At 34.8% G+C, this 16,337-nt stretch overlaps 1 protein-coding gene across 5 annotated transcripts in view; it reads right to left on the reverse strand.

The window, feature by feature from the left end:
- The window catches only part of slc4a2b (solute carrier family 4 member 2b), a 93,018-nt gene that overhangs the window by 32,489 nt on the left and 44,192 nt on the right, over positions 1 to 16,337 (reverse strand). For 3 of the 5 annotated variants that reach the window (XM_073940508.1, XM_073940509.1, NM_001114440.2), the window contains exons 4-7: positions 7,520 to 7,682; positions 5,614 to 5,864; positions 5,305 to 5,432; positions 1,417 to 1,616 (exon numbers count right to left, since the gene is read on the reverse strand). In XM_073940508.1, coding sequence (XP_073796609.1) covers positions 1,417 to 1,616; positions 5,305 to 5,432; positions 5,614 to 5,864; positions 7,520 to 7,682 — 742 coding nt within the window. Of the gene's footprint in view, positions 1 to 1,416; positions 1,617 to 3,124; positions 3,193 to 5,304; positions 5,433 to 5,613; positions 5,865 to 7,519; positions 7,724 to 16,337 lie in introns of those variants that run through there. The other 2 variants (XM_073940511.1, XM_073940510.1) reach the window with 2 other exon arrangements.

Below are 16,337 nucleotides of genomic sequence, written 5' to 3' on the forward strand. Positions count from 1 at the left end.
AAGTATAACATACAATAAGTTTATACATTATAGGAAATAAAGGCAAGAGATCAGTCAATATACAGAATGTAGGCTACGTGGTTACATTAATCATTAACTTATCTTTGCGCTCAGCCAAAACACGTTACCTGAGAACAAGTAATAGATTCCAATGACCAAAGCCAGGGAATATGTCGTTAGATAAAGACAACAAGATGAATGAAATATCACGTTTAATAAATATAGTGAGATTAGATCCAGCGGGAGATGCTTGATGAGAAGTCCGACTAGCAGAGCTCTCATCTGGGTAGATGGCCTCCAGCGATTGCCAAAGTGTGTGTGTGTGTGGTCACGTGATGTGCGTTTTCAGCGTTTTGGTGTGGACGGAGAGCAGTTCAGAAAAAACGCAAGTGTGGACGCGGATCGTTTTCATTCTAAAACGCCGTTTTAAAACTAAAACACACTAGTGTAAACGGGGCCTAAAGCTGCGGTCACACTAGGCTTTTCCTCCCACTGACTTCCATTCATACGCACACGAATGCGTCGGATCGGAAACATAGGGTCATGCATCAAGTTTCGGTGCAAAGTTAAAGATTGGTGAACTCTGACCTGCGAAATCGCATCACTTGACTGCGTGAGACCAATCGAGGATCAACACATGACCTCTCTGTACAGAAATGTAAAATATGGAGAAATCGCTCGCTTTTTAAATGTCTAATCATCTTGTTTAATCCCGCCCCTTTTCGCAGTGCGGCACGACAGAATTTCGCACACAAACTCTAGTAGTCTGCTTTACCAGGTATACTTGAAACATCCAGGCAGGTACGTTGAGGCAAACTGGAGCTAAACCCTGCAGAGACACCGGCCCTCCAGAACCGAGATTGGTGACCCCTGCTTTAGTATGTTCTTGTGAAAAGAACAGTATTCATTTCTTTGAAAGTGATGGCATCACAGAAAGGGAGGATCTTAATGAAATCTGAATGTATCTTAAAGGGACAGTTCACTCAAAAATAACAATAAATCACCATTTACTCACACTCTAGCTGTTATAAACTTCTTCCTTCTGTTCAACATAAAAAAAGATTTTTAAAAAGCAGCTATTGACATCCCTAATAGGAAGAAAAACAATTTTATGGAAGTCAATAGCAGTTTTTTTTCCAGCATTCTTCAAAATATCTTCCTTTATATTTACCAGAAGAAAGGTGAGTAAATATGACAGGATTTTCAGTTTTGTGTGAACTGTCCACGCAACTTAAAGGGCATCTGCTGCATAAAAATATATGCCATAGTAATTGGTGGTTCATTCCGCTGTGGTGACCCCTGATAAATCAGGGACTAAGCTGAAATATAGTAAGTAACCTGTCAATTTAACACCAGGTGAAATCAGTTGTGTCCATACTGATCAATTAGAGTGCGTGCCTAAGTGTAGAAACTCACTTTTAATCCCATCCAGGTCAGCGGAGGCGAGGGTCCGTGCCTCATATTCATCAGTGGGGATGCGCTGGTATTTGGCCTGTTCTGTCCCTGTCATGTTGCCTGTTCGGCGTCTTTCCTGCAGGTCGTAACTGCGACTCGACACACGGGGAATAGAGCCGTGTTCAGCAGTGCTCGGGGATGCAGGAGCCGCTTCAGACGCTCTATGAAAAGAAAAAAGAAAAAAAATAATAATAATAAAAAAAGAATGGTGTCCAGTAGGTGAATTTCTTCATAATGCATAAATGCTTTTCTTACTAGAAGTTTTTGTGTTGATTTTATTTGTCCAAATATCTAAAAATTCTGAAAATCAAGAAGCATTTTAGACGAACAAAAATATTGTCATTTTCGGGAAATAATCACCAGAAATCAAATGAAGCTTTTCCTTAAAACAAGCTAAATAATCTTCCAATGGGCCAAGCTAAATAATATGGTCTTTACTTTTGAAAGAAGGTTATTGTGCTAACCCCACAGGCATATTATTTTACTTGTTTTAAGGAAAAACTCACTTAATTGTGATACATTATTTATAAAAAAATAACTTTTTTTTTGTACTTGTCTAGAAAAATTAAAAAAATACATAAATAAATAAGCACACACTCACAAAGCTACACTGCCAAAAAAAAATATTTTAAAGATTTTTTTTCTTGTATCTTAAAAATATCAAGAAGTTTTTTCTTAAAACAAGCTAAATAATCTTTCAATGGAGCAGCAAAATTATTTTTTATAATTTTTTAAAAAGGCAAAAACAATATTATTTTACTTACTTTTTACTTTAGCAGAATATTTAGCTTGTTTTAAAGAAAACCCCACAAAAAAATTTGACTTATTATTTCTGGGAAAATATTTATATATTTTCCTTTTCAAGAAAATTCTTCTTGATTTTTAATTCGTTGTTGTTGTTGTTATTGTTTTTTAGATATTTTGGGCTAGAAGCAAGACAATAACTCTGCAAAAATGTCTTCTTGCTTGGTGTAATACTAATGCGATACAATTGGGAAATAAAAGGTACAATTATTTAGGGCTTAGTTATTGCACAATAAATTGTCAGAAATTTAGCATGTTGAAAAAAAATATTATGCAGCGTCCAACGTTCAATTTTTCTGAAATGTATTTATTTATATTTTTAAATAGTTTAAAATGCTTAATAAAATACAGCATGCTTTGACTTTCTTGATTTTGAAATATTTCTGTTTTACATCACAAAATCTTAAAGCATTTTGGATTTAGTTTGTAATAAATTCAAATCTTCATAAGCACTTAACATATTATTCTAGTTTTACAATGTTAAATATTAAACAGGCATTAAAGTTAAACATGCATTAAAAACATTTATAGGAAAATTAAAAATGTAGCGCTTAATGATAAAATAAAATCTACCAAAATATACTCAATAAATAAGCTTAATTTGCATTTTGTCTGTTCACAAAAAATAAGATGCAAAATGTTTAAAATTATGCAGCACAAATTATTCAAGTTTACTCAATCATAATGTGAATTCATAGAAACATATACGCACTTCATAAGATAAATTTAATTTAAAATCACTTTAAGACCATACAGAGTAAAGGGTGCTCTAATTCTCTCCCAAATAATATCATTCACAGATGTGAATATATAAAAAGTTTTGCATTCAATTTTGGAACACAGAACCCCCCACAAAAAACCTTACCTGCAGTTTATCTTGAGTTGTGTTTTGAACGATAAAACACTAGAAATGAAAAGTCCCTGTCATTGATCACTTCACAGGAGAACAGAAGTCAGTGTATGTAGAGAAATGTAAAGAGAAAAGGGACGGCGAGAGCTTTATAAGGTTACTGAAGTTTACGGCTGAATGATGTAGACAGTGCTGATGGAGAGCTGATGCCCTGCTGCTCTTTTAAATAACTGGCACTGGGAAACCAATGGGTTGTGTGTGTGTGTGTGTGTGTGTGTGTGTGTGTGTGTGTGTGTGTGTGTGTGTGTGTGTGTGTGTGTGTGTGTGAACACTGACGTTTGGTTTACAGTAAACTACCAGAAACACTGGATACGACCAGCATTTCAGAAGAGCACATAACAAAACTGAAATTGTCAAAACAATGAGACGGCAACTTCTCCTTCAGAGAGAACACTTCAAACAAAGTTTCCAATAAAAACACAAGTCCAGGTCATATTTCACAGCAAAAACTATCACACTCAACTGCATGAAAAAAAAGAAAAAAAGTTGATATTATTATTATTTATTAATATCATAGAATTTCTCTGTGGAGTTTGCAGGTTCTCCCAGTGTTCGCGTGGGTTTCCTCCAGGTGCTCCGGTTTCCCCCACAGTCCAAACACATGCACTATAGGTGAACTGGATACACCAAATTGGCCGTATTGTATGAGTGTGTGTGTGAATACTAGACTGTAAGGGTGTTTCCCAGTACTGGGTTGCAGCTGGAAGATTCCGATGTTTCTTGTTTGTGTATCCATTGTGGAAAACACTATTTACCATACATCTATGTAAATTTGGAAGCATAAAATAAATAAATATTTTCTAGGCCACACTTTATTTTAAATGTACAATTCCCGCTATTAACAAAACATTAACAGCTAGTAAGGTAGTAGTTGATTTTAGCCAATATTAGGGACGTAAAATAAGACCAAACATTATAAGTGCTCATAAATAGTTGATATCTTAATAAAAGGCAGGTAATAAGCCAGTAGTAAATACTGCAAATTCATTTCTGTCTTTTTGGCAAAGTCCCTTTATTAATCTGGGGTCACCACAGTGGAATAAACCGCCAACTTATCCAGCATACATAGCGGATGCAACCCATCACTGGAAAACATCCATACACACTCATTCACTCCCATACACTACGGACAATTTAGCTTATTCAATTCACCTATAGAGCATGTCTTTGATCAGTGGGGAAGGAACCCAGAGGAAACCCACACCAGCACGGGGAGAACATGCACAACTCCACACAGAAATGCCAACTGACCCAGCCGAGGCTCGAACCAGCGACCTTTGTGCAGTGAGGTAACAGCACCACCCACTGCGCCAACATGACACCCATGGTGTAAATTGTAACTTAATAAAATTAATGAGTACGGTAACACTTTAGTTTAAGTAATTCTTTAATACTAATATAATTTTGTTAATTTATTAATATTTTACATTTATTAATGTCACTATTTTCATGATTTAACAAGTTACATTCTCAGTACTGTTTTGCATCTGTTTGATATCAGATTTTCATAATTTGGAAAAAAAAAATTTAATTGAAGGAAAGAATGAAATTAATAAATGAAAGGCCGTACATAAAAAAAATGACTAAAACTTATTTTAATCAATGTAATAAAACTGTATTATTATTATTATTATTATTATTATTATTTAATTATTTATTATTAATATTTTATTTTAAATAATGAAATAAAAAATAAAATCAAATAAAAATAACTTGAATTTTTCTTTTTTAATATAATTAAAAATAATAAAATGATAAAATAATCAAATATTAAATACATTTAGTCTACTTTTCTCTTATTTTAATTTCTGGTGTAAAAAAAATAAAATAATTGAATAAAAAGTGACGAGTTTGCTGCTCAGCTTTCCGTGATTCACCTTACTACGGTTTATTTAATAGTAAAAACCCTTTAAATCAAGCTCCATAATCACTGAAAAAAATATAAAAATGTAGTTTACAGTAAAAATTAACTCCAGTAAAGACGTCCTGTGGTTACCATTTGAAAAGTTAGCATTTGAGTGAATGATGACTTTTGGTCGAGGCTTTGCCTCCAAGTAATGACATCATGAGGTGACGCACCAGCAATATTTCAGTGAATGTGTACAGTATGTATGATCCAGTAGAGCAGGACTCACTCTGTGGATGTGCTGTCTTGAGGCTCTGAACACACAGCAGTCGTCGGCACGATCAATATTCCTCGCGTGGGAACAGGATCTGACGTCTCAGGGGTGGAAACATGAGGGTCATCATCTGACACGAAGAACTACACCAGAGAAAAATGACAAAAGTAATGCATAATATAAGGTATTGTAAAGCACCGACTTCACATGTAGAGTCTTTAGACATCAATGCATCATCATGAGCAACAGGTGTTCATTTTGTTTTGCCTGCATGTCTTAAAGAGCCGGAAAACGCTGACTTTGTGATTTTACTTGTTTGTTTACCTGAACGTTGTCTTTTCTGTCATTGTCTGTTGTCGGTGCTGGAGTGACACTCTGGTTTTCTGCAGACTCTTCTTCCTCCTCTTCCTCCTCATCTTCACCTTCCTCGATGGCCAGAGCACCGCTGGGGCTTGAACACACTTTGTGGGGTTTGCTGCTGCTCCGTCTCCTCTTCCTCCCACTCTTCTTCCTCCTGTTGTCTCCAGGGAGTTTGGATAGAGGGTGATGAATGTGATGGGAGGACTGACGGTGATCTGGAGGTTATTATAACAGAGTTTGAATTTTTATATATATATATATAAAAATTCAATGCAATAAAGCTGAATGAAATGCAATATAATCCAGTGCAATGCAATGCTGTGAAAATAAAATACACTAAAATACAATGCAAATAAATGCAATGCAATATAGTGAAATGCAATACAATTAAAATACAACCAAATGCAATGCAATAGAATGCAATGCAACAGAATCAAGAACAATGCAATTTAATGGAATGCGATCGAATGCAATAAAATAAAATGCAATTCAATGCTATGCAACGCAGCAAAAGTAATGCAGTTAAATACAAACAAATGCAATGCATTAGAATTTAGAGCAATGCAATAAAAATGCAATCGGATTGCACTTTGCTGCATTGCATTCAGTGTAATGCAATAAGATAAAATGCAATTTAATCCAATGCAATCAAGTTAAATACAAACAAACGCAATGCATTAGAATCCAGTGCAATGCAATGCAGCCAAGTGCAATGCAATAGAACGAAAAAAATGCAATAAAATGGAATGCACCATAAGTTGCAAAGCAATCCAGTGCAATGCAATATATTGTAAAAACATTGCAATGCAAAAGAATGCAATGCAATATAATGTAATGCCAAAATTGCAACGCAGCAAAAGTAATATCAAATTCTATACAAACAAATGCAATGCAATAGAATCCAATGCAACAGAATCCAGTGCAATACAATATGCAAAAAAAATGCAACAGAATGCACTGCAACAAAAAAAGCAATCATTGCATTAGAACCCAGTGCTATGCAATCAAATAAATTGCCATGCAACAAAATGCAATAAAAATGCAATACACTAAGTTATAAAATCAAATTAAACGCAAGCAATCCAGCGCAATGTAATAAAATAAAATGCAAAAACATTGTAATGTAAGAGAATGCAAAGCAATATAGTGTAATGCAATAAAATAAAATGCAATGCAGCAAAAAGTGACGATATTAAATTAAATATAAACTAATGCACTAGAATCTAGTGCTATACAATAAATTACAACAAATTGGAATGTAATAGAAAGCAATAAAATAATATGCAATAGAACAAAAACTCAACGATGCAAAAGCAATAGAATGCAATAAAATCAAATGCAATAGAATGCACTGCAACAAAATGCAATCCGATGTAACACAATAAGATGAAATGCAATGCAATAAAATGCAATCAAATGCAATGCATTACAATCCAGTGCAATGCAATACGATAAAATGCAATGCAGCAAAATGCAATGAAAATGTGATAAAATAAACTACAAATGAAGAAAAATGCAATGCAATAGAATGCAATGCAATGCACCAAAAGTTATAATACCAAATTAAATGCAAGCAATTGAGTCCCATGCAATAAAATAAAATGCAAAAATATTTCAATGCAAGAGAGTACAATGCAACAAAACGAAATGCAAAAAAAGAAAAACCTAAAAAAATACAATCGGACAAAATGCAATGCAATAGAAAGCAAATGGAATACAATTCAATGCAAAGTGATAGAATTCAACGCAATAAAATGCCATGCAAATATGAAATCCAATAAAGAAAGAAAGCAATGTAGCAGATTGCAATGCAGTAAAATGAACTACAAAGCATAAAGTAAAACAAAATAAAAAATGTGTGTGAACCTACACTCAAAGTCTTTCTCATTGTAGGATCGGTGCTGATCGCCGGGAACTCTGGCAGTGGGACTGAGGATCTGCTGGAAGCGCTGAACCCCTAATGATTTGTTCAGGTCATCTTCCTCCTCTTCCTCCCTCTGTGAAACTCGGACAGGTAAGGATGAGGACTCAGGCTAAGGAGAAAGATGGTGTTATTAATGGTGTTATTTGAACTCTTTTTTGCATATATGTGGGTCAATGCTTACAAATGTTTTCAATTGTTTTATTGTCTTTTGTTAGGATACTTGTTTAAGGATTATTTGTAGGATGATCTTAAATGTCTCGAAACGCACCTATAAATAATATGATTTTTATTATTATTATTATTATTATTATTATTATTATTATTATTATTATTATCACCACCATACATCATAGAACACAAAGGGTCATAAAAACAAAATACATTTTATCCTATTATTAGGAAAATTATTATTATTATTATTATTATTATTATTATTATTATTATATTTGTTATTATTATTATTATGAAAAAAGCTGAAAAAAAGTTACATTTCATAAACCTCAAACCAAGGTCAAATATGTTTTGAAAAATTGAATTGTGAAAAAAATTATATATAATTACAATTTAAAAAGAATACCACATTTCATAAATTAATAAACCTAGTTACTATAAATAAAATATCAATAAGGACAAATTGCAAAAAAAAAAAACATTGATAAAACAGCAGTGCTATGACACACCTGCAAAAATAAAATGGCATCAAATCAAAGCTAAACCAAAACAGCAATGTAAAATACACAAAATATGTATGTTTGTTTAAATTACAGTAATTAAAGTCAATAGTATGTATTTTCTTTATTTTTAGTGAACATAATTGTTTTTCTCTTTGTTTTTAGCATAATGCTATTATAAAGAGCAAAATAATTATGTTCACTGCCAACAATGCCCATAAACAATCACTAGAGGGAGTCATTTTATAGAAAATAAATTAATTGAATCAAAATTCAGCCCAGAAAAACCACACAGATTTTCCTTCTTTCATGATTTAGAGCAGTCAATCTTTCTAAATGAATAAAGGAAACATGACATAATGCATATCAAATGCAAACTCTAAAAGCTTTACAGCTCACTGGAGCATGTCCTGCAATAGCAAAAAGCAAATATCCTCGAGTCAAAAACTCATTACACTGCAATATATATATATATATATATATATATATATATATATATATATATATATATATATATATATATATATATATATATATATATTAATAAATAAAAAAAAGTTCAGGATTCCACACAATTCATTCATGTTGTCCTAACACAAATCAGTGGTTAACTTTAATGGTTAACGTTTGTGGATCAAACATAAAACAATTAAGATGTTCCAACAAATAAATAAATAAATAAATAAAATCAATCAAGAATTGTGTCTTTATTTTTTTTTTTTAGTGTAGCTACACTTCAATGCAAGTTATTAATAGATGCCTTCAAAAATAATAATAAACAACAGAAACACAGGGCTAAAATCAACTGACTAAATTAAAGAGTAGGTGACATGATATTTAAAAGTGCCAAGGTATAGTGTTGGAGTCTCTTACAACAGGTTTAAATGCATCTAATATTATGCATTTAATAGAAGTATCATTTCGCAGTTATGCTGATGCGATTTATTCCAAATCTCAATTAAAAAATTGCTCAAGTTTGCAAACCCCTCCCTTTTGTAAGCCAAATGATTGGTTAAACAAGCTGGCCAGATCTTTTTTGATTGGTTCTTTCCATATATATTCCTTGTCTGAAACTAAGCAGTGCGCTAGTATTGATCGGGGCAGGCTATGATTATGCAAATGTGTTAATTTGACCGCACTGAAGCAGTTAGCAGGCAAAAGATTCAAAAATATGATTCAGTGATTCTTTAATTTCTTTACTCTTTAATTAAATTCTTTTTTTTTTTTTTGAGAGACAATATCTTTATTTGTTTTACATGTGTAGAATGTTTACATCAAAGGACAGCTCTGTCAAAGGGATAGTTCAACCCCCCAAAAAAACTTTTATATTGGTTTCAAACCTTTGAGTTTCCTTCTTCTATTGAACACAAATGAAGATATTTTGAAGAATGTTGGAAACCTGTAACCACTGCCTTCTGTTGTATTTGTTTTAACTACTATGGAAGTCAATGGTTACAGGTTTTCAGCATTCTTCACAATATCTTCTTTTGTGTTTAACAAAAGAAAGAAATTTGGAACCACTTGAGTAAATAGTGAGATCATTTAAAATTTTGGGTGAACTATCCCTTTAATAACTCCAAACAAAATTAAATATGACCAGCTATTTAATTACGGACTAAAAAAAACAACACTTTTGAGTGTAGCAACACTTCAATGCAAGTTATTAATAGATGCCTTCAAAAAATAAATAAACAACAGAAACACAGGGCTATGATGTTTTAAAGTGTCGTGGTATAGTGTTGGGGTCTCTTACAACAGGTTTAACGCATCTAATAATACGCATTTAATATTAATAAGTTTGTAAACCCCTCCCTTCTGTAAGCCAACTGATTGGTTAAACCAGCTGGCCAAATCTGTTTTGATTGGTTCTTTCCATATCTATTCCTTGTCTGAAACAAAACAGTGCGCTAGTATTGATCGGGGCAGGCTATGATTATGCAAATGTGCAAATTTTTTTGCACTGAAGCAGTTAGCAGGCAAAAGATTAAAAAATATGATTCAGTAGTTTTTTTATTTTCTTATTATTTAATTAAATTATTTTATTTTATTTTTTTGAGAGAGAGAGAGAGAGATAGAGAGACAATATCTTTATTTTTTTTTTACATGTGTAGAATGTTTACATCGAAGGACAGCTTTAAAGGGATAGTTCAACCAAAAATTGTACACTTTTATATTGGTTTCAAACCTTTTTGAGTTTTTTTTTTTCTATTGAACACAAAGGAAGATATTTTGAAGAATGTTGGAAACCTGTAACCAATGACCTCCATTGCATTTGTTTTAGCTACTATGGAAGTCAATGGTTACAGGTTTTTAGCATTCACATTCACAATATCTTCTTTTGTGTTCAATAAAAGAAAGAAACTTGGAACCACTTAAGTAAATAGTGAGTTAATGCTAATTTTTGAGTCAACTATCCCTTTAATAACTCCAAACTAAATTAATTATGACCAGCTATTTACTTACGTATTTAAAAAAACAACACTTTTTATGCAAATATACACAAACTTTGTTTAGAATTTTACAAGCAAAGGTTTATAGCTAATAAAAATGCTAACAATATGAACATTATCACCCCATCTGGACCTGTTCTTGCATGTTCAGCAAGCGAGATCAGTCCTGCTTTAAGACAGCAGAGCTCATGCTACATTACACACATTCAGCAGTGCATATAATGATAATGCATTTGCAACCCCTCCAGTCCTACACCACCCAACCCGCACTGAGCTGGAATCCAACTAGTGACTCTCCACATGGGAGTTAGTTGCAAGGAGGCTAATGACCATGGCCTTTAGTGTCTATCGCTAGAGCACCTTTTCGGGTTCAGAGGAGTGAGGTTTACCTGCACAGCACTTTACTAGCCGGCCTCTGTTACACATTAGTATGATGTATGCAACACACACCACCATGCTGAGCATTAAATGATCAGATTACACATCCAGTCTACTTTAGTGTGTAATGTTACCGCTATAGCATGAAGAAGATGAGTTTGTTCAAAATTGCGCTGTGATGTCATACGATATGGATTTAAAGGGATAGTTCACCCAAAAATTAATTTACTCACTATTTACTCACCCTAAAGTAGTTCCAAACCATTAGGAGATCACTTCTTCTGTTGAACACAAAAGAAGATATTTTGAAGAATGTTGGAAACCTGTAACCATTAACTTGCATAGTAGGGAAAAAACACTATGGAGGTCAATGGTTACAGGTTTTCAACATTCTTCAAAATATCTTCTTTTGTGTTCAATGAAAAAAAAAAAAGTCAAACAGCTCTGATAGTGATTAAATGACAACATAATTGTCTTTTTTTTGGGTGAACTGTCCTCTTATGCCTTACTAGAGCATAAATGTGCACCAAATAAATCAAGCTTACCATGATTAGATGAACCAAGAATCAGACTCACAAAGCTACACAAATGCTGGTAAAAATTAAAGACAAAACCTATTTGGTTTTTCCACAGGGCAAATGAATCCTACAAATAATAATAATAATAATAATAATAATAATAATAATAAAATAAAAACATTTAGAGTAGGAAAAAAGACCAATAGAAATCTCCTCGGCCACACTTCAGCATTTTCCAAAAGCTTCTTCTGAAAGTATCCGCCATGTTAATATGGTCATCCAGCGCCATCAAAGCTTCATATCTGCAGCGATGTGTTATGAAAGGTTACGTGGGCGCCTTTAATACTCTTACTGGCATGTGGGAACAACAGATTAACTGGTTTTGCTCAGAAGAGTTGGTCTAGACTGGTCAATTTTGGTTTTATACGGTAACACTAGCAACTTTCCCCCCAATGCACAAAGGCGATTTGCACTTCGAAACATCACAGGACAAAGATTATATACTTGAAAGTCTCATAAATATTATTCAGTGCTTTGGCTGAACTTATGAAGCAGGGTTATTTTGAACAAATGTTATAATATATTAATTGAAATCCTAAATCTTTTAGGTTATTTCAGGTAGTTGGCAAGGCTGCATTTATCATTTATTCTTATACTGTTAACGATTTTGTAAATGACACAGTATTTAACTGTAATGTGAATTGTAACATACTGCATAACTGTATTTTAAAGCTGCATTGTGAAAATTACTGTATATATTTTACAGTAAACGTACACATAAAATTCTGTAAATACATATACAGCAAGATAAATGGCGCTGCAAATGTAAACAGTATTTTTTGGTTTTTTGATTTACAGTCAATCACTTGCAAACTGCTGCCAGTCAGTGACTGTAGATTTTTACAGGAAATTGTTAACAGTGTAACTAGATTTATTAAAATAATTGTTAACTGAAATATATTAGAGACATTTAATAAAGTCATATACAAAATTACAATACAATCAAGATATACTGTTTAGTAATAGTAATATTTATAACTATCAGGGCGACACGGTGGCTCAGTGGTTAGCATTGTCGCCTCACAGCAAGAAGGTCGCTGGTTCGAGTCCCAGCTGGGTCAGTTGGCATTTTTGTGTAGAGTTTGCATGTTCTCCCATGGGTTTCCTCCGGGTGCTCCGGTTTCCCCCACAGTCCAAAGATGTGCTACTGGTGAATTGAATAAACTAAATTGGCCATAATGTATGTGTGTGAATGAGTGTGTATGGGTGTTTCCCAGTACTGCATTGCAGCTGGAAGGGCATTCGCTGTGTAAAACATATGCTGGATAAGTTAGGGGTTCATTCCGTTGTGGCGACCCCTGATTACTAAAGGGACTAAGCCAAAAAGAAATTAAACGAATGAATAAATAAATGAATTAAAAAAAGATAGCATTTAGCCTTGTACAAGTCTAAAATTTAAGAATTTTTTTCCAATATGCCAACTGAACAAGACTTTCACTTGCCCGATCAAATAAAAAAAATCATTATAATTTAAAACATTTAATAATAATAATAATAATTTAATAATAATAAAATTATATAGGTCAGGTCAGTATCCTCAAAGACTATAGAATACACAAGACGTGTCACTTGTATATGTTTGAATGAGGAAAAGTGTAACTGTCAATATAATGAATAAAGTCCCGCCTACTAGAACAGTAGCCAATCATCAATCACTACATGGTGAAAAAAGCCCACCTTACAGGAGCCAATCATCGATCACTATATGATGAATAAAGCCAGCCTTCTAGTGCAGGAGCCAATCATCGATCAGTATATGACGAATAAAGCCAGCCTTCTAGTGCAGGAGCCAATCATCGATCAGTATATGATGAATAAAGCCAGCCTTCTAGTGCAGGAGCCAATCATCGATCAGTATATGATGAATAAAGCCAGCCTTCTAGTGCAGGAGCCAATCATCGATCAGTATATGACGAATAAAGCCAGCCTTCTAGTGCAGGAGCCAATCATCGATCAGTATATGACGAATAAAGCCAGCCTTCTAGTGCAGGAGCCAATCATCGATCAGTATATGACGAATAAAGCCAGCCTTCTAGTGCAGGAGCCAATCATCGATCACTATATGACGAATAAAGCCAGCCTTCTAGTGCAGGAGCCAATCAACGATCAGTATATGACGAATAAAGCCAGCCTTCTAGTGCAGGAGCCAATCAACGATCAGTATATGACGAATAAAGCCAGCCTTCTAGTGCAGGAGCCAATCATCGATCAGTATATGACGAATAAAGCCAGCCTTCTAGTGCAGGAGCCAATCATCGATCAGTATATGATGAATAAAGCCAGCCTTCTAGTGCAGGAGCCAATCATCGATCAGTATATGACGAATAAAGCCAGCCTTCTAGTGCAAGAGCCAATCATCGATCAGTATATGACGAATAAAGCCAGCCTTCTAGTGCAGGAGCCAATCATCGATCAGTATATGACGAATAAAGCCAGCCTTCTAGTGCAGGAGCCAATCATCGATCAGTATATGATGAATAAAGCCAGCCTTCTAGTGCAGGAGCCAATCATCGATCAGTATATGACGAATAAAGCCAGCCTTCTAGTGCAGGAGCCAATCATCGATCAGTATATGATGAATAAAGCCAGCCTTCTAGTGCAGGAGCCAATCATCGATCAGTATATGACGAATAAAGCCAGCCTTCTAGTGCAAGAGCCAATCATCGATCAGTATATGACGAATAAAGCCAGCCTTCTAGTGCAGGAGCCAATCATCGATCAGTATATGACGAATAAAGCCAGCCTTCTAGTGCAGGAGCCAATCATCGATCAGTATATGATGAATAAAGCCAGCCTTCTAGTGCAGGAGCCAATCATCGATCAGTATATGACGAATAAAGCCAGCCTTCTAGTGCAGGAGCCAATCATCGATCAGTATATGACGAATAAAGCCAGCCTTCTAGTACAGGAGCCAATCATCGATCACTATATGACGAATAAAGCCAGCCTTCTAGTGCAGGAGCCAATCATCGATCAGTATATGACGAATAAAGCCAGCCTTAAGCAGGTCGCACACCAGAAGCGCTGCTCGGCGCCGCGACGTGCACATGACATTTTAAAGTATCACACACCAGACGCGCACATTCGAATGATATTTAACATGAAACTAATCAGATGGCGCTCTGTGGCGCGGCTGAAAATGCGTCCTGAGCCGTGGACGGGTGCCGCCGACAGCCACCGACTTGCGCGCCGGTGTGTGTATCCTGATAGAAACCTATGTTTAGAATTCTAAAATGCATGGCGCTGCGTGGCGCGCCGCTCGGCGGCGCTTCTGGTGTGCGACCTGTTTTATAGTGCAGGAGCCAATCATCGATCGCTTGATTAACGATACTCCAGGGGTGGCGGTTGGTCCAGATGCAATTTTCTGCAGATTTTGTGTGATTTGGATGTTTAGAAATGACACTAAAAACACAGTTGTTGTTTAATTTTATTGGTGATTCCAAATATGTAATGTAATGGTAAGCTGGGCAAGCAGTTTTGGGGAGTTCGATGTTTCCCTTTTCAGACTGAGCATACTGCCCGAGAGGTGTTTCAAAGATGGCCGCCGAGTAAAATGACTTGCCTTAAAGAGACTTTGGTACCTTCAGCAGTAAATAAATGGAGAACGTAAATGTTACTGTAAGGAAAGCACTTAACACATTTTGGTAATGCTACTTTTAAATAACAAGTTTTATTGAGATTGGGATTGTTGGTGATTGTATGTGTTAATGGCCAAATTGGGCTATACGTGAACAAAGGAAAAGACCTACAGCACAATATTTCAGTAGATTTATTTCAATATATTCATTAGACTTTTTAAGGCCTAATAACTAGGTTTATTTAGCTTTTGAGATTTAAGACACTGCAGATATCCTGATGTTTAGCTTACATTAATACTAATTAACATAAAATAACAACAACCACCCTGTTAAATAACCTAAAAAAAACCTTTATGTCAAAACTAAAGCAGAAAACAGAAAAAAAAAAAAACTTAAAAAAAAAAAAAAAAAAAAAAACTTATTGATGAGAGAAAGTCAAATGAAATGGTGCCATTACTGCTTTTGGCTAAACAAACTCACCAGAAGACAAAAAGTGGCAAATCAAAAGTTTTGAATGAAAGACTTGTGGACAATATCATCCCGCATGAAAGGCATTCACCAGCAGTGAAATCACTCTTGAGGTTTTGGCTCTTGGCCCAGAAATTGACGCACACATATGAAGAGATTCAATGCTCAGTGACCCACAATGCTCGGGCCAACAAGAAAGCAGGCCGAACCCAAAGTAAAGCTCTTGACGTCCCACAAGAGCCCTCGAGCGGCTCAGACTCGCTGCTGGCGCTTTTATGAAGAGCTGCGGCCCGAAGCAAAGCCTCTTTAGAGCGTACGGCCCGAGCGATTAGAGCCCAGATCTGAAAGGTGTCTAAAATCCCACTGACTCAGCAAAACACATGGAGAGCTGCGGTCACACACAGACTCACACACACATCCTGAGGCTCCAGCTTAGGGCCATGCAAAAATCTCATATCACCATGCAAGTCATTTCAGCAGAGCCAGACTAAATCTGCAGACATTTTTTCGCCGTTTCTGTGCAGATTTTTGTAAAGAAATAAAATAATAATAATAAAAAATAAATAAATAAAAAAATTCAATAAATAAAATTATGATGATGATCATAATTATAATAATAAATCTATAAAATGATAATGATA

Source organism: Danio rerio, chromosome 24 (assembly GCF_049306965.1).
Source record: "Danio rerio strain Tuebingen ecotype United States chromosome 24, GRCz12tu, whole genome shotgun sequence".
Lineage (NCBI taxonomy): Eukaryota > Metazoa > Chordata > Actinopteri > Cypriniformes > Danionidae > Danio > Danio rerio.